The 19,033-nt window shown below is 41.6% G+C and overlaps 1 protein-coding gene across 1 annotated transcript; it reads right to left on the reverse strand.

Moving 5' to 3' along the window:
* Nucleotides 1–4,839: 4,839 nt before the first annotated feature.
* LOC126980615 (tigger transposable element-derived protein 1-like) lies at nucleotides 4,840–5,565 on the reverse strand. The gene has a single exon (XM_050830717.1). It carries the CDS (start codon nucleotides 5,563–5,565, stop codon nucleotides 4,840–4,842), a length of 726 nt encoding a protein of 241 aa, XP_050686674.1.
* Nucleotides 5,566–19,033: the final 13,468 nt, after the last annotated feature.

Consider the following 19,033-nt stretch of genomic DNA (forward strand, 5'->3'; position numbering starts at 1 on the left):
GAATCCTTGCGCCAGCACCTCGAAGAGGTGTGGCCTTTCTTACGGCAGTAGTTGCAGAAGAGTGTTGGAGTACCTGCTGCGGCTCTGAGAGTGAGATGGTGAACGTGAGGGACACCCCCTCCTGTCCGGAGAACCGGATCGACTGCCCCGTCTCCTCTGGTCAGGCTTTGACCTCTCCGACGACCGACCTGACGCTCTTCCCGCTGCGAACGATCGCACCAGTTTTGGGGCTTTATCATCTTGGACATGAATATAGGGGGTTCCATGTTCCAGTATAATAGAATTGGGCTTGAGGCCGTCATCTTCCTTGAGTTTCTCGAATATCTTATCGCTAACGCGCGGTAAGAAGTCTAAATAACCCAGGATGAGACCTAGGTTTTCAGTGGTAACGGCCTGGTGGTCTGTTTCCCACGCAGAGGAGCTAAACTGCAAGATGACATCGCTCACAATTGCCGATGAATGAACGGGAACCTTCCCCCAACCGTTCCTAAGGTCCTCTGCCATCTTGAAAAGAACGAAGACTGGGCCTTGCTCTGACTGTGCCACGAACACAGAGATGATCTGTTGGCGGAGGGATTTGAAAGATTTTGTTCTCGTAAAATAATCACTGATTATGATGAACCGTGCAGCGCAATCACTGGGATCCACAAGGTCCCGGAGAGTGTTTATCTTTTCCTCATCGGTCATTAAGCGACGTTTTGGGATGAGATCATCTACGATACAGAGGAAGGTATGAACATCAATGTCACCCTCCTCCCCAGTGAAATGAGGGGCTTTTGTGTTATCATGAATAATTGTGACCGCTGTAGGAGCAGCATCAGGTTTGTTCTCATCCGGTATGATTGCGGGGTCTGCTTTAGGCATGCGATTACCGTCTCGAAAATGTTTATAATTAGCCCCGTCAGAATCTGGTACTTGCCCTTCCGCAAATGCTGTCTCTCTCTTTGACAACGCCTCTAGAAGTTCCCGGTCCTATTTATACATTAGTTAATGAAACATTTTAGGAACGAAAAGTGTGAATGGGAAAAGAGGATGGTTAAGGGGTGGGGTTACGAAACTAGATAACGTTAAAAAAAAAAAAAAAAAAATCAGGAAAGGACTCAGCTGGAAGGTAGTGGAGTGGATGGCAGGCCGTGAGGTGGATGGGTGGGGGGGCAATAGGGAGTTAGTGCTTGCCCGCCGGGTGATGGTGGCTGCCTGTGAAAATAGCAAAAACAGTAAAAAAGAACAACAAAGACCTAAGTACCTTGTAAAACAGCTTGCTTGTAGGCACTATTCCACATAAGAAAAAATAAGAGAACAGGAAACAAGGGATAAGGCGCTGGAGACTGGGTGAGTAAGGCGTTGGCTGCCCCCCTGGAGGTCAGGTGGGGGGGGGGGTGAGACTGGGCAGGGCGCTGCTGTGTCAGCACTGCTTGGCGTGGCGGTACTGGGCTGGGCTGGCAACCGGCACACTGTACTGCGTACTCGGTCACGTGAGGCCCTAGCCTATGGCAGGTAGGACAGTAAGACTGGTACGTTTGCGGCAGGAGATGGCCCTGCGGCGTCGTGTAGCCGATGGGTGCAAGTTGTCGTTGCCGTGGACGACGTTGTTGGGCTGACTCGCCTTACAGTAGTTATCGCAGTGTGGACCGTGCTGAGACCTGAGATATTGCAAGAATTCACAGAAGTACTGCATGATAGACATTTCTGAAGACTGCACCGTCAAGTGATTCTTCTACAGTGGATGATGATATACCCTCAGGAAAGGCATTCAAGTCTTGGGGCAATATATGAGGGGAAGTAAAAAAGTTCTGCAATTTGGGTATTTATTACGGAGGAACGAAAATGATAACCACATAATTTTCAATGTAATTACCCTTGACTTGAATACACTTGAACCACTTGTCACGAAGGCTCTGGATTCCTGCCAGCCAGAAGGATTCCAACTGCTCCTCCAACCACATTGCCACAGCCTCCTTGACCTCATCATCATCGTGGAACCTCCACCCCCGCAACGAGGACTTGAGCTGGTGGAACAGAAAGTAGTCACTGGGGGCCAGGTCCGGACTGTAGGGTGGATGATTGAGCTGCTCGAAGCCGCAGTCCTTCAGAGCAGCCTGGGCATGGCGGGCCTTATGGACCAGAGCGTTGTCGTGGAGGAGGAGGACACCACGGGTCAACTTGCCCCGCCTCTTCTGACGGATAGACTCTCAAGCGACCGAGTACTTCAGCGTAGTACTCCTCCGTGATCATAGATCCGTGCGGCAGGAAGTCCACCAGCAGCACTCCCTCAGCGTCCCAGAAGATGGTGGCCATGATATTGCCAGCCAATGGTTGGGTCCGAAATTTGAGTGGTGTCAGGGATCCCTTGTGTTTCCAGGCCATGCTCTCGAGCTTTGTCTCTGGGTCCCAGTGGTGGACCCACGTTTCATCATGTCATGACCCTCGACTCAAATCCTGCTGGGTCTGCATTGTGCAGAGTCGGCAGTTCCTCCGAACTTGTGCGGCGCTGAAGGCGATCATGCAGAGAAAGATTTTGGGGCACCAAACGAGCAGAAACTTTGCTCATGCCCAGGTGATGATGAATAATGGTGCATACGCTTCCATGAGAAATTCCAATCTCTAACGAAATTTCCTCCGCCTTCACCCGCCGATTCTCCATGATCATTGCCTCCATACAATCAACAGTGTCTTCAGAGGTCGCCTCGGAGGGGCGTCCCAAACGGGGGTCATCTTCAAGGGACTCACGGCCATGACGAAATTCCTTGTACCAGCGTGTGACTGTGGCATACAAAGGGGCAGTGTTGTTGTACACCGCAACCAGCCTGTCGTGGACCTCCTTCGCGTTCTTCCCCTCTTATCAAGAACTTGATCATTGCATGGTCCTCGATCATGTCCATTGTGCCGACTCCTGCCAACCGCATCCACTGGTCGCTCCCTTATGACTGAGGAGGGAGTGAGGGAGCGGAGTGGTACTGTTTGTGAACACGTTAGAACCTGTCCTAACTAGACACAACAGGACACGACTGGTTGCGCTAACTTACATACCGAATTGCAGAACTTTCTGACCGCCCCTCGTCTCTAGATCATGGGCATCAGGATGGTTCTCTGTGAGCCACTGGGAAAAGCTGATCCCACACCAGTCTCAAGAGGGCTTCGTATATGAGTTTGTGGAATCTCAGAGATCTCTTGTACTTACGGCTATCCAAAACACCATTGACAGACCCCTCTGCCACAGTTCCAGATTCAATACATACATCCCTGAGGCCTGCATCTTGGAAACGCTTTCCAGTGACACCTAAGAATATACAGATGGTGTGAAAGACTCCAAGTCTGGGCACAGTATTGGGAAAGCTGTCCCTATGTGCCCACAGAATCTGTTAATTTGCAGCTTGGTTGAAGACCACTGACATGTATCTCATATGCAGGCAAGTCATGCTTCTTTTACTTTGGATGAGAATCTCATGAACAGTTGCTATCTGGGTGGCTGGGGCATTTATGGTCGGCAGGTAGCTGACAACACTGGGAACAACATCCACAGGGTTTGATGCCAAGATGTTGTAACCTGTCCAGCTATGGACACTGATTTGTGGCATAGTGCAGTCTGCATAGCAGCCATAAAATTTTTTCTACAAAGCATCAGCACAGACATCTGTCTGGGCCTCAACATAGCATCTAGTGGGAGGACCACACCTAGTTCCTGCAGCATAGACTGGCAGAGATATAGAGATGGTTCTCTGTTTGTTCTTTGGCACATCATGAGTTGGTCTAGGTGGATCAGGACCAAACACCCGAGGTTGCACTGCAATGCCATTGGCCCTGTGAGATGTTCCACAACCTGTCAGTGTCTCTTCTAGCCTGTCGATGTTGTCCCAGGCTAGAGTCGTGGGCGCATATGGCTTCACCTGGTCTGGAAGAACCACACCATCCTGTTCTACTTTATACATGCACAGTGAAGTGTCAATTCCCTCCTGCACGTTGTAGGAGACACACTGACCGGATCTATTTAGGATTCTGATGAGCTGGACGTTGCCAGTAAGTGACTTTACAGCAAAAGCCAACAGTATGTGCTTGGAAGTCTTGACTTTGCCATGAGATATAGCATACACGACTCCCCTTTCCCAACCTTGGGGTCGCGACCCCAAGTGGGATTATGAGCATTTTTCCTGGGGTCCCCAAGACCTCTAAAGATCAAACATGGTGTTATTACATTATAATAACACATGTACAGTGGAGACTCAATACTCGAACTTAATTCGTTCCAAATGGCTGTTCGAGTATCAAAAAGTTCGACTACCGATGCTTATAAATCAGGTAATTCGTTCTAACCTTAGCAAAACCTTAAGTTTACAAAAATTTCAATGTAAATTTTTTAAAAATTTTGATTTGTACTTACCGTAAGTGAAGGCTGGTGATGGATAACGTAGAAGAGGAGGGGAGGAGGGAGGTTATTTGTCGGAGGACGAGTCACCGTCTGGTAACTCGTCTCCTCGTGTGATTCCTGTGATCCCAATAGTGGAGGGCTTTGGCTCACTAAGACTTGCACTCTCACTAGAATCCTTTTTCAACAAGAATCTGTCTAATGTGATCTGCCTTTACCTTTTTTTCAAAATGTCTCTGAAATGCTGCATCAAATTTTCATCAAACTGGTTTATGTTTCTGTGTACGGCAGCAATATCAGGGTGGCACCTCTCCAAAAAGTTTCCCAACTCTGTCCACTGCCGCAAATATTTCTTGATCTCTGCAGTGGAGACTCTTTCCTTGCTGTTCCCCTCCTCCTCCCCTGAAGACAGCTCCTCAGTTACCTCCTGCAGCTGTTCCTGGTGAAGTTGACGCAGCTCGCCAGTGGTGAGGTCTTCAGTGTGCTTGCACCAGCTCCTCCACATCATCACTGTCCACCTCAATGCCTATGGCCCTCCCCAGAGACACAATGTCCTCCACCACAGCAGACTCCTGGACTGAAGGCTCGAATCCCTCAAAATCCTTGGCTGTCACACAGGTCGGCCACAGATTTTTCCAGGCAGACTGCAAGGACCTCACAGAAACTTGACCCCAGGCTTTATCTATAAGCCTTAGGCAGTGGAGGATATTGAAGTGATTCTTCCAAAACTCCCTCAGAGTGAGCTCTGTTTCAGAAGTCACCTCAAAGCACCTCTCAAAAAGTGCTTTTGTGTACAGCTTCTTAAAGCTGGCGATGACATTCTGGTCCATGGGTTGGATCAGTGGCGTGGTGTTGGGGGGGAGGAACATCACTTCGATGAATTTATACCCCTTACCCAATTCTTCTTCCACGCCTGGAGGGTGTGCAGGGGCATTGTCCATCAACAGGAGGGCCTTGAGTGGTAGATTCTTCTCTATTAGGTATGTCTTCACTGCAGGTGCAGACACCACAAACCACTCCATGAAGAACTGCCTGGTTGTCCAGGCTTTCTTGTTTGCCCTCCACATCACACTGAGTTTGCTCTTTTGCACACCGTTCTTCTTGAATGGCCTGGGGTTTTCCGAATGGTACACCAGCAGCGGTTTAATTTTGCAGTCGCCGCTAGCATTGGCGCACAGAAGCAGGGTTAGCCTGTCTTTCATGGGCTTGTGTCCTGGCAAACACTTCTCTTCCTTTGTTATATAGGTCCTGTTTGGTATTTTTTTTTCCAAAACAGGCCTGTCTCATCACAATTAAAGACCTGTTGTGGGCTTAACGCTCGTTATCCACAAATTTCTTAAATTCAGGCACAAACTTCTCGGCGGCAACTTTGTCAGCACTTGCGGCCTCGCCGTGCCTCAACAGAATGAATTCCAGTCTCTTCTTGAAATACCCAAACCACCCCTTACTAGCTTTAAAATCTTCACTGGAGTCAGAGGTAGTATCACAAATAAGATCACCATGGAGCCGCCTAGCCTTCGCACAAATTATGCCCTCTGACATAGAATCACCAGCCATCTGCCTTTCGTTTATCCACACCATCAACAATTTTTCCATTTCTTCCACTGCCGCAGGTCGCTTAAGTTGCTTTTTCACACCCATCGCCACATCAGCTCCCTTAATGGCCTCCTTGTTCTTCAGTATGGTGGCTACTGTAGATTTCGCCATACAATACTCAGCTGCAAGATCGGTGATTCTTGCTCCTTTCTCGTATTTATCAATAATCTCCTTTTTTCGTTCAATGGTCGTCACTACATTCTTCCTTTTAGGCTTATTTTCACCACTAATAAGCCTCTTTGGTGTCATTGTAAGTTTCTAAATGAAAAACACAGACAACGCAGGAGAATGTTGTTGTTCTCACGACCGTGGCGGCAGCGGCGGCGGGGAGGGAGAGGCCAGGACCCTTTGTTTACAACCACATGTGCGGACGTTCGAGTACCAGATATTTTTTCGAGTACCAAGTCGAACTTTTGCGTTCGAGTATCGAAGAGTTCGACTTCCAAGACGTTCGAGTATTGAGTCTTCACTACAACTAAACTAGTGGGGTCGTGGTCATGTCTAGAGGTGCATGATTGGGGTCACTTGAAGAAAAGGTTGGGGGCCACTGCACTAGACCCATGGCAAATGAGTCTCTGAGTTGTTGTTCCTTTTCATCATTGCCTGGTAAGAGACAAGACAGCAATGACTTCAGGGAGGAAGGCACAACAGAGGAATAAGCGTCCAACTCTGTTGGTAGAGGTGGCCATGGCTGGTCCTGAATGAGATCCTTCACATCTTGATGGATTTGATTGGCAACAACCTGGCATGAGGCTTCAATGCCATCTCTTGATCTTTCAAGATCATATATCTTTTTCCTAAGAGCCCTATTCTCTATGACCAGCATTTCCCGGGTGAGACTATCGGGGAATATCAGGACTTTCCCATCATGATCAGAAACTGAATAAATGCTAGTGCCAAATTCTTTGGCAAGATTTCTACTGATGTGTGTTTAGGTAGAGTGTTTAATTTGTCACACTACCGTCTGCTCTCATGAACTGGATCAGCTTATCTAACAGATGTGACTATTTTACAACAGAGCATTCTGGTATGATCGTATTCCTGATATAAGCATACAGTTTCTTGTAAGCCTCACTTTCAGCATGACAATACGATTGTCATCATGGTTAGTGGATTCTGCCTGATTTGAGTGCAAGGAACCACTGCAAGTGTAGTGATGCTAGCAAACACGATGATAGTGTGCCTCAGCAGCAACAAAATCCCTGGAAGTAATTGCTAGGATGTCAGCATCATTTCTCTTTATTGCTATGTTGCGGACTCTCATCACAACGCAACTCTGCACATTTCACAAGAGGCTCCCTTGTGTGAATGCCTTTTCTGTATTTGTCCTGCTTTTTGCAAAATGCTATGCAAATCCTGTCACACACTGGTTGTTTTGGTTGAGAACATGGATCCACGAGCCATCTTTCTGGGTAGCTCGAAGTTGTCCTGTATGTCATTGAGTACATTGCTTAATGGCTTTCCAGGACTTTATTTTCTCAACCTAGCCAGAGTCTTCTTGTGGGTAAAGGCACTTCTGCATGCCCTGTGATAGTACACATCAGGAGCATGCACATCATCGTCACCTAGACTCTCTGCTACCTTGAAGACAGCTTGAAACTGACGAATGTGGGCAGCTTCAAGCAAAGACTGCCAGGATGCAATATCTGTGACCTTCGTCAGACCTACACCGGGATCCTCATTGCTCTTTGAAGTATGGAAGATACAGGAATGGGGACCTTCATTCTCTCTGCCGTGACTCCATGGAACTACCTCCTTCTCGACATGCCATATTTTCAGTATTCAAAGATGGCTACCTGAAAAAGAAAACAAGTATTACATAATATCTTTTACGAAACGTGCTAGCATATTAGGGTGACCTGTATTTGATTTTTTTTTTTTTTACCAGGGACGGGCAGTCAAAATGTTCCATTTGCTCCAAAAACAAGGTATGCAAATTTATTTTTAAAAATAATAATATTTATGGGTAGCTCAATGAATTAATGTTCCATTTGCTCCAAAAACAAGGTATGCAAAGTTATTTTTAAAAATAATAATATTTATGGGTAGCTCAATGAGTTTGAATTTTATTATTTTTTTTTAAAGAGTATGGACATTTTCCTAGTGCTGTCATAGGTAATTTAGAAAGTGGTTTGACACTAACAATTTAAAAGTCACCTTATTTAATGCAATAAACATAGTTATAAACACATTTCATTTCATAGCACTGATTCTAGGTCCCCCTCTTCTCGAGTATTATCCCCTCATGCGGGGGTCTCATGGTCACCCATCTCCCACTCATTGTAGTCTAATTCAAAGTCACTGTGGACTTACGGGCATTAGGGTAATTCCTCCGGTGTTTCTCCACTACTTGGAAGAGGAACTGCCTCTGTCCTTCGTCCTTTGTGATGGCCAGGTTAACCCTACAAGCACAGAGGGGGGGCAAATCTGGCCCCTCCTGAGCCACTTCTATCAAAACGATACACTTTTTGTTATTATCGATTGTAAAAGAAAAACAGTCCTCCAGAAAAATGCAGAAAATACCTTGGATTAATGTGTGATATCAATAAGAAGCATATGAATCTTCGTTATTTAGCTACACACGAATATTTCGAGAAACTGACGCCAATCATTTTGAAACACAGTCAATACATTATGGAACGACTGGAAATGGCTGCCGACTACCAGATGTACAATAACCTATACGATACCACGATACTATTACTGTTACAAGTATATATATTTATATATATATATATATATATATATATATATATATATATATATATATATATAGATATATATATATATATATATATATATATATATATATATATATATATATATATATATATATATATATATATATATATACATATATCAAAATGTTCCATTTGCTCCAAAAACAAGGTATGCAAATTTATTTTAAAATAATAATATTTATGGGTAGCTCAATGAATTAATGTTCCATTTGCTCCAAAAACAAGGTATGCAAAGTTATTTTAAAAATAATAATATTTATGGGTAGCTCAATGAGTTTGAATTTTATTTTTTTTCAAAGAGAATGGACATTTTCTTAGTGCCGTCATAGGTGATTTAGAAAATGGTTTGACACTTAGAATTTAAAAGTCACCTTATTTGATGCAATAAATAAAGTTGTAAACACATTTCATTTCACAGCACTGATTTTAGGTCCCCCTCTTCTCGAGTATCCCCTCATGGGGGGGTCTCATGGTCGCCCATCTCCCACTCAGTGTAGCCTAATTCGAAGTCAATGTGGACTTACGGGCATTAGGGTAATTCCTCTTCTCCACTACTTGAAGAGGAACTGCCTCTGTCCTTCGTCTTTGTGATGGCCAGGTTAACCCTACAAGCACAGAGGGGGGCAAATCTGGCCCTCCTGAGCCACTTCTATCAAAACGATACACTTTTGTTATTATCGATTGTAAAGAAAAACAGTCCTCCAGAAAAATGCAGAAAATACCTTGGATTAATGTGTGATATCAATAAGAGGCATATGAATCTTCGTTATTTAGCTACACACGAATATTTCGAGAAACCGACGCCCATCATTTTTAAACACAGTCAATACATTATGGAACGACTGGAAATGGCTGCAGACTACCAGATGTACAATAACCTATACAATACACAAATACTTACGATATATATATATATATATATATATATATATATATATATATATATATATATATATATATATATATATATATATATATATATATATATATATACCTGTTTTGTGTACTGCATGTTTTGCATTTATTGTTTATAAAGCTTTAGCTGACCAACAAACAAACTGGCTTTGGTAACTAAAATGAAGGAAACCTATAGGCTATATCGTCGTTGGTAGCGGTGCGGCCAGTGACACAAGCTTGTGATTGATGATTGATTGATAGTTTGTTGTTGCAAGTAAACAACAATAGGGAGGGACATGCTATCCCAACCCCCAGGCAGTACAAAGTGTGATGGTACAACTAGTAGAAGGGGGTAGTATGACGAAACGAAAAAGACAAGGGCAGGAATAAATGCACAAGGGAGGAGGAAGGAAACCTATGCGCGTGCGTTCGAGTGTGCGTGTCGTTCATGGGGGTGCGGGGGTGTCTCTGGGGGTGGCGGCGGCTACACATGCTTGTTTTGAATGATGAATTCTGGTACATACAATACTTATTTTGGTATTACCATGAGGTGATAACTGTCTCGTACATTATAACATTTGTTTATTTCTTTTACTTTGGCCAGACAATTCTTATAACTAATAAAGAAAAAACATATACGTCCTTGAGTGACTGTATCTCTCTCTCTCTCTCTCTCTCTCTCTCTCTCTCTCTCTCTCTCTCTCTCTCTCTCTCTCTCTCTCTCCTGCAGCAGGTTTCAGAGCTGGTTATCCTTCTGCTTTTTTTCTCCCCATAATGGAAAAGAGAAATTAAGATATGTGATTAGTTAACTAGACAAATTACTGGTACGATTTTGATGGGGTGAATTTTTTTTTTTCCTGAATGTCAAAACGAGGATATAGAAATGGAAATGCAAGTTGACTGATTGATTGTGTCTTATTGTCCGTCTTTCCTGACCAGGTTATTTAGGTATTTATTTATTATCACGATGTAACGAATCTTTCTTCTAAGGGTATTTGCAATGCCTATAGTGTGATACTTATGATTCTTATCTCTGTATAAAAGCTCTCGCTGTCCCCGCCGCGCCGCGCCGCCCCAGCAATGGATAAAATTATATTTCTGGTCGACCTATTTCCACCCCCTTGACGTATCAGAAACTTACTAATGATTAAAAAAAAAAAAAAAAAAAATTCAAAGGCTCTCCACCATGGATGTGTCTGTGTGTTAGTGTGTCTTACCTAAGTGGCAAAAATTCTCTCTCTCTCTCTCTCTCTCTCTCTCTCTCTCTCTCTCTCTCTCTCTCTCTCTCTCTCTCTCTCTCTCTCTCTCTCTCTCTCTCTCTCTCTCTCTCTCTACCACTCTCTCTCTCTCTCTCTCTCTCTCTCTCTCTCTCTCTCTCTCTCTCTCTCTCTCTCTCTCTCTCTCTCTCTCTCTCTCTCTCTCTCTCTCTCTCTCTCTCTCTCTCTCTCTCTCTCTCTCTCTCTCTCTCTCTCTCTCTCTCTCTCTCTCTCTCTCTCTCTCTCTCTCTCTCTCTCTCTCTCTCTCTCTCTCTCTCTCTCTCTCTCTCTCTCTCTCTCTCTCTCTCTCTCTCAGACACACCTGTACGTATCTCTTATCACCATCGCTGTCTATTTTGTGCTGATTTTTTCTGAATAATAAAATTAACGGCGAGGTAGCTACATGATGCGTGTGTACGACATTTGTTTGCCGAGTGGAGATGTCTCCATTCTTCCTCCAAGCCTGTGATGAGTGACAGAGGGAGGGAGGGAAGGAGGGAGAGAAAGAGTTACCTCCGGTTTTTCTATACACTTTTTCTTTTTACTTTCCAGTAGCTTCTTTTCACTCATTATTCATTATTGTTTTACACTATTGATTTGGTACCAGTACTTAGTGTTCATGAGCATTATCATTGTTCAGATAAATGAGTACAATGCTAGAAGCACGAAAATTTGAAAACGTTGGAGCTTACAGGGTTAAAGTCCTGAATCAGGGCGATGCCCCGCTCAGCAAAGTCATTCACAGTGTGCAGTTCCTTGACACAGGAGGAGGCGTGGATGTATCCCTTATTGTCGGGCCACTTCATTGGGTTAAGTGTCAGGAAACTTGCATCCAACCCAAGGATCTCAAAGAAGGATGGCATGGCAGACGTCACAAAACTTGCAACAGTTTTCTCTGCAAGTGCAGTAGATGTTAGCTTGACTGCTGCTCGTCGATGAGGATCGTCAGAGCCCTCTTCCTCCTGTAAAGCCTTCAACATCTCCCTCTTTGTCTCAATAGCCAGGTGATCATAAAAAATGCAGGAGCAACCAGCTTCTCACTCAAGTACCAGAGATGGCGCCTGTTACAGGTTTTTATAGTGTAACTGCGGGTAAGTGTTATGTTTTGTGTTAAGGGCACGAACTAGCTGCTATCTCTCGTCAGGTCCGGTTTGCCGTTGCATGCTTCACCAGTTGATTGAAGATGGCGAGATAACACAGTAGCCCTTTAATTTAAGTGAGGTAGATTATGTTTGGCTGAGTGGAGCCGTATTTCACTTTGAGTTCACTTTAGTTCACTCTCTCTCTGGGACATTAAAAGGTGTGTGTTTTTTTTAGTATAAAAATGGTATTGACAAATTTACACAATAGTTACAAAGTTTATGTGAGCGGCCGCATAAAAAAAAAGACAAAAGCCACACCCAAGGACGGAGGAGCTCGTCTAGTCTCGATCCTTGCCCCGGATCTTCTCCTCTCTTGAGTGTGTGGCGAAGGTATATATGTGCATTGCTCTTTCATCGGAAGTGTTGATCTTCCGGTGATGCTCACCGGAACTTACAACGTTCCGGTGTCATCATTTGCTGATTTAGTGTCAGCCAAGCTTTTGTTCTCACAACCATAAGCACCTACGTGTTCCTTAATATCCTAGCAAAGGCACTAAGCTTGTGTGTTGACACATACATTCTTACATTAAATATCATTAACTATTCCACATCTTTACACGCCCTAAGACTGTAGCTGTCGCCTTGGCCACTGCCTTGTCAGGGTAAGACACCAGCATATTAAGAAATTGAAGGTCTTGTGCCTGGGCTGCAGCTGGAGATGGTGTGCGAAACCAAGACACAATGTACGTCGAGATGCTGAAAGTGATGAATCGGTGAACTCCATATTTTTCGCTTGCAGTGAAGCGAAAATGCTCTGAATTTCGGAACAGGTGGATTTTGATGGCGTAGATGATTTTTGCCATCCAGCGGGCACGGTGAAGGGCACCAGGACGCAATATCCTAATCCCACACCTTGGCTGTCCACCCAAGATGATTATAGATAGATCTAGTAGCTCCCTGTCGTCGTCTCGTGGCATGTGTTCTTCCAGTAGTTGGTTGAACTCAATCATGAGGTCATTGCCACGTTCAAGATGTGGAGGCATGTCATTGTCTGTGAACAGCTCAGGCAGAGCTTTGTCAAAGTCCTTCCGCTTGGTCTGAAATCGCTTGAAGAGAGAAATATCAGGCCTAGAGGAACGGCCGATGCATGCTGTAAATGCCTTCTCGTACACCAATTCCATGATGTGGTGACGACAAGCGAGGTGAAGAACTCTACTGTTGAGCCGTTGCTCAATTATGGCACATGCCCCTGCCGAAATCACTGTGTTCGAAGCTGTGGTGTCACAGGATAGGGCAGAAATGCGATCCATTACTCTCCAGTTTTCGAGAGCAGTCATCACAGCATCGCCCATTGCTTGTCCAGTGCCACTGGGAAGGACTGGGACTCCCAATAGCTTTGCAGCGCCATATCCTGATACCAGAACAGAAAGTCAGTCACCTGTAGCTGCAGCACCACCTGCCATTGTCTGCACCATCTTGCCATCCCAGTGCACAACCAGTGGCACCAAAGGCCTGAACAAATTTTTAATTTCTTTGGCAGCTTATGCACGAAACTTCATCCGGTCTCGCTGGAAGGACTTGCGGTTTAACACCACCTCTTTGCGGTCATGACCAAGGGTTTTTGCAGCTGCTGCAAGCACATGAACTCCTGCACGATCGGATATCTTGGCTCTATCCATCAAGGCTGAGAGTTGTGCATTCATGATTTTCTTCGAGCTCCTGGTGCACTTTACTGGGGGTATGACGACTGAAGGTGGCCCTGCAACACAGCTGTCAGCAGCCTCTTCTGCACCACGACACTGAAAAGGGGAATGAATGGGACTGGAGCTGCTGGAACTTGATGTAGAGCTGGATACGAGTTCAGTTATTTCTTCCAGTTTACGCTTTTCAGCTTGAGAGCGCTTCATTCGCTGTTCTTTCTTCTCCTTGTTCTTCTCAACGTGCAAGAGACATGTCCTGTGTTGTTGCCATTGTGCCCCTGTGCACCTCCTCCCTCTGTGCTCCTAGAAACTCCCTGTCCTCGGCGATTGTAATCATTGAAATTGCATCTTCATGTGCAATGTCAAAGAGGCGATCAAGGGACAGAAGGAAATCATTCTCGTTCTTCTGTTGTTTTTCTGTTTGCCTGTTTTTGTTCTTCTTTAGACTTTTCCAGTAATCATGTAGTCGTACAACTTTCTCTCTTGCTTGCTGCACTTTCTGTATTGGAATACGTGCTCGATCCCATAAGGTACTCACTAGTTTGATCGTTTCCGCCGCTGCTTCCTTTGTCGTCATCATCTGGTTAAGATGGAGGTAGAGATAGTATTGAAGCACCTGTTTGCATGTTGGCAGCATGCTCCCCATGATAGTAGACTCGAATGAATCAAATAGGGTGACACTTGTCATAGCTCTGGTTCCAGATGCCATGGTACCAGTAAGGGGGGGGCTTATTGTCAAGGCTGCAGTGTAGAACTGCTTATAGTAGAGAGGGAAGTGACTGTGCATCTGTCTCTCACAGCATCACCCAAGCAACTACTGTAGATACCACGGCATATCGGAAGCAGTAGTGAGTCAGTGTTAGGCTGTTCCCAAATTTTACAGGATTTTTTATGACATTAATGAACAGTGGCAGATCCAGTTTCAGGTGAAGGAGGGGCTAATATACAAGATGGGCGCCATACCATACCATATTGTGTTTGTATATATATATATATATATATATATATATATATATATATATATATATATATATAGATATATATATATATATATATGTATATTTATATATATATATATATATATATATATATATATATATATATATATATATATATATATATATATATATATATATATATATATATATATATATATATATATATATATACAAGTATTTGTATGATATAAATCACATGGCATGCAGAGTGGTTGCTAGGCTACACCTTATTCATGTATTTCATTATTTATTTCTAATAACGTGACATACAGAGTGGGTGCTGTGCCTTACTTTGATTTTATTTAATTTGTTTTTTGTGCATAAATTGGTATTTCTATTGTGTTGATTAGTCTTCTACTTAAAATGCTAGCCAAAATTTAATTATGAATTATAATTATAAATCAAGAACCATAGTAACATAATTTTTAAAAAATGTTAAACTTTAAGCTCATTGAGCGACCTCTAAATAGAAATATTTTTCAAAAATATTTTACACGGTGTTTTTTGAGCAAATGGAACATTCTGACTGCTCGTCCCAGTTGAAATTCATAAGTCGACAAATAAGTGTCACCCTAATGCATATCTACACCCTTGGAAATTATGATTTGCGTCATCAGCTGCATGTCATCATTCATTTGGGTGTAAATATGCATACATGCCAAGTGAGCTGTGAATACTCCATGCCATTTACTGATCTTGCACCTGAAAAAAGATAAAACACAATGCTCTTGTCTTGATTTCACTGAACACTTGTAATTCTGGGATATGAGAACATGTACCTACATAGTAAATGCCTAAAACATATTTTCATTATTATTGTTATTATTATTATTGTTATTATTATTATTATTATTATTATTATTATTATTATTATTATTATTATTATTATTATTATTATTATTATTATTATTATTATGAATGTATATTATACAAATGTTATATATCATTTGAAAGAGCATTTCATTGGTATTTCAAGAATGTATACATCTGTCTTTACAAAAATTATGGACGGGGAAAATAGAGATAAATATGACATCATTTGTGCGAAATAGTAAAAAAATGTGATTGACTATGACAAAAAGTCATGACCTTAACCTTATACAGCAGTGCCAATGTCATATTTAGGTTTGCCATGCCCTAAAACATAGAAATCCATGCCTCATTTGTTGTTATATAATTTTTTTTTAATTTTGAGATATCTTACTGTTCTGCTTTGGTTCATACGCTTAATTTTCGTAACCTTAGTTTACATTATGTGCGATAACTTGTAACAGCTACGCTTCTCAGATGGCCATCATATCTCATTAAAAAGCTGAGATTCCAGGCTCTCAGAAAATGTGATATCATTTGTCCAAAAAAGTAAAAAAGATGTGATTGACCATGCCAAAAGATCAAATATCTTGCCATATTTGGTTTGCCATGCCCTAAAACATAGGAATCCATGCCTCATTTGTTGTACCATTTTTAGATTTTGAGATATTGGTCGACCGGGGTGATTCAGAGCAGGTTTTGACAGACTTTGATTTAGTTCCCATATTTATTGAAACACACACAAAAAAAAGACTATTCAATGCAAATATAAGTGAGTCATTGCCTATGTGGTACTGGAGTTAAAACTAATTTCCACTGTAACTTATAAAGATACATCCCAAAAAAGTGTGGACCACATTGTACAAAAAATTGGGATGATTTAGACAATACTCTGGGGTGATTGTTGACCAGCCTGGGGTGATTATGGACCAATATAAAAATCATTAATTTCCTTCGAAAATATTAGCTTGTCATATCCAGAGGTTAACAACAAATGTAATTTGGTTATGACATGACTTGGACCTCACAGTAAAAAAAAAAAAAAAAAAAAAAAAAGTTTCATCTGCATTCCATATACGCTCAGGCATGTTTGAAATTCCCAGTCTCTTGAATTCATTTTCAACTAAACTGTAGAAACTGTAAGTGACTTCAGGATCACTAACTGCACTCTTTTTAGCCCTTTTCAAGTGTTGATGCCTTTTTCACACACACAAAAAAATCTTTTCAAGAAATAGTAGACCCAATCTTCACCAGGCCTTTTGTCTTTGAATCTGCAATATTTTCTTATGTAATCACCAACTTAAGATTCTTCTTTCTTCTTTTCTGTCACAAACTGTTTCACATAATCACATAACTCACTAGGAGCAAGCCCAAAACTCCATTTTGCCAGTACTGTTAGACACTGCAAGTTGCTCTTCACACTCTTTTGGGAGGTTGAATGGATTTCCAGCACATTTTGGCTTATCAGATTCACTACCCTCAGTTGTCATCACTCACATTGTTTTTCAGATGTCTTAAGAGGGTTGTTTTACTGACTTTGAACATCTTAGCAGGATACTTACAGTGTATAGTTTGTTTCTAACACCTTGTATTGCATCTTTTAATCTTCGCTTTTGTTTCTGGGTCTTTGCTGTTTTTTCTTATATATTTTCTAGGCATGTTGCCTGTCACACTTATAATTGGTAGCACACTTAAAAATAGTCACCTCTAGGCTGCTTTCAGTAACCTGAATTGAAAGAAAAAATGTACATTACCAACTAACTCTCTCCCAATGGGCTTTACAGCTGGTCCATAATCACCCCGGACATGTTTTCATCACTGGGGTGATTATGGTGCAAAACTGAACATGAATATGAAAAAAGCAAGTGATCTTAGGACTTTTCTGATAATTCCATGATAAGATAGAGGAAAAAACTATATAGATTGCAAGTTTTAAGGATATTCTGCGACTCTTACCGTGCGTCATCACAAAGTTCACCGAAGCAGCTGTTTTTGTAAACAAAGTTCGCCGGAAGTTAATTTTGTCAACATTTTCATCTCATTCATTTTTGTTTCAGCATTTGTTACACATCGATTTATGGGTCCATAATCACACTCAAAATGCTAGAATAGTTGCTCAACTACATGGGATATGCAAAACAGCATAACTTCCATTTATATAGAAACCAGAGCCCAAAGAAAGTAGGTGGTCCAAATCACCCTGGTCCACCTTAAGGTCCGAATCACCCCGGTCGACCTGTTCTGCTTTGGTTCGTACACATAATTTTTGCAACCTTTGTTTACATTATGTGTGATAACTTGTAACAACTACGCTTCTCAGATGGCCATCACATGTCATTAAAAAGCCGAGATTCCAGGCTTTCAGAAAAGCAACCTTTGACACTCTTTTGGTAACGATAAACCCCTCAGTGGCAGATCTAGCTCGAGGTGAAGGGGGGAGCTGATATACAAGATGGGTGCCTTACCATATATATATATATATATATATATAGATATATATATATATATATATATATATATATATATATATATATATATATATATATATCAATTATTATTAAAATATTTTTTTTGTTATAATTGATTTTGTTGTTATAATTGATTTTTTTTGTTTTTCACATTCATATTTAATTTGTTGTTAGGTAATGTATTTATTTGTGTTTATGTATAAAACATGGTTTTTCTCTTTTGCTGTGGGAATGATTTGGCCCGAATATGTATGAAAAGGTTATTATACTTATACACATGATACCTGCATTATTTATTGAAGTTTTTTTTAACATAAGGAAAGAAATGACTACTGTACACTTTTGAACAATTCTAATATTGTTGGATATTTACTAAAAAAAATATTGTGCATTGAAAATTATAAACACTGTTGAAAAAAGATGCAACAAGATGTATGAGCTTCAATTTGGCTACAAGTTTATAAAATGTAAACACATTGAATTTTAGTTATTGTCTGTGTAAAAGAACACTTTTTTTCTTTTGAAATACATTAAACACATGTGATATTTATGCAAAATATAAAAGATATAACAGCCAGGATTATGCTTTCTTTCATCATTTAGATCAGATACATGGAAGGCACTAAGATAAGTTTGTGGTATCAGAGGAAATATATATATATATATATATATATATATATATATATATATATATATATATATATATATATATATATATATATATATATATATATATATATATATATTTCTTTTGGAACATTTTTATCTTTTTTTTTTCCTGTAAAGGAAACCATATCTATTTAGTATTTAGCAGCAAATCTTTACTTTTCCTACTCAGAAAGTATATACTGAATAAAAAATTGTTCAATGTCAATTAATTACTTGCTACCCTTGTCTCTCTTAATAATACACCAGTGACCGGATGCTCAAAAGTGGTCGTAACTTAGTCCCGGCAATGGTTGTAAGTCACTGGTCCCGTCGTAAGTTAGCTCCATACTAGGACCGTCCTGCGACGCAATGCACAGCCCGGTAGCCGTGGGGTACTAAGGGTTAGTCCTATGGTCCACGAGTGAGGCGGTAGAGGGCGGGCAGCTCACCAGCTGCTGTGATTGCAACCAATGG

The sequence above is a fragment of the Eriocheir sinensis genome, chromosome 44 (assembly GCF_024679095.1).
Source record: "Eriocheir sinensis breed Jianghai 21 chromosome 44, ASM2467909v1, whole genome shotgun sequence".
Lineage (NCBI taxonomy): Eukaryota > Metazoa > Arthropoda > Malacostraca > Decapoda > Varunidae > Eriocheir > Eriocheir sinensis.

Bases quoted from the DNA above. Each gene is read 5' to 3' on its own strand.
- LOC126980615 (XM_050830717.1), bottom strand. From the start codon at position 5,565: ATGAAAGACAGGCTAACCCTGCTTCTGTGCGCCAATGCTAGCGGCGAC.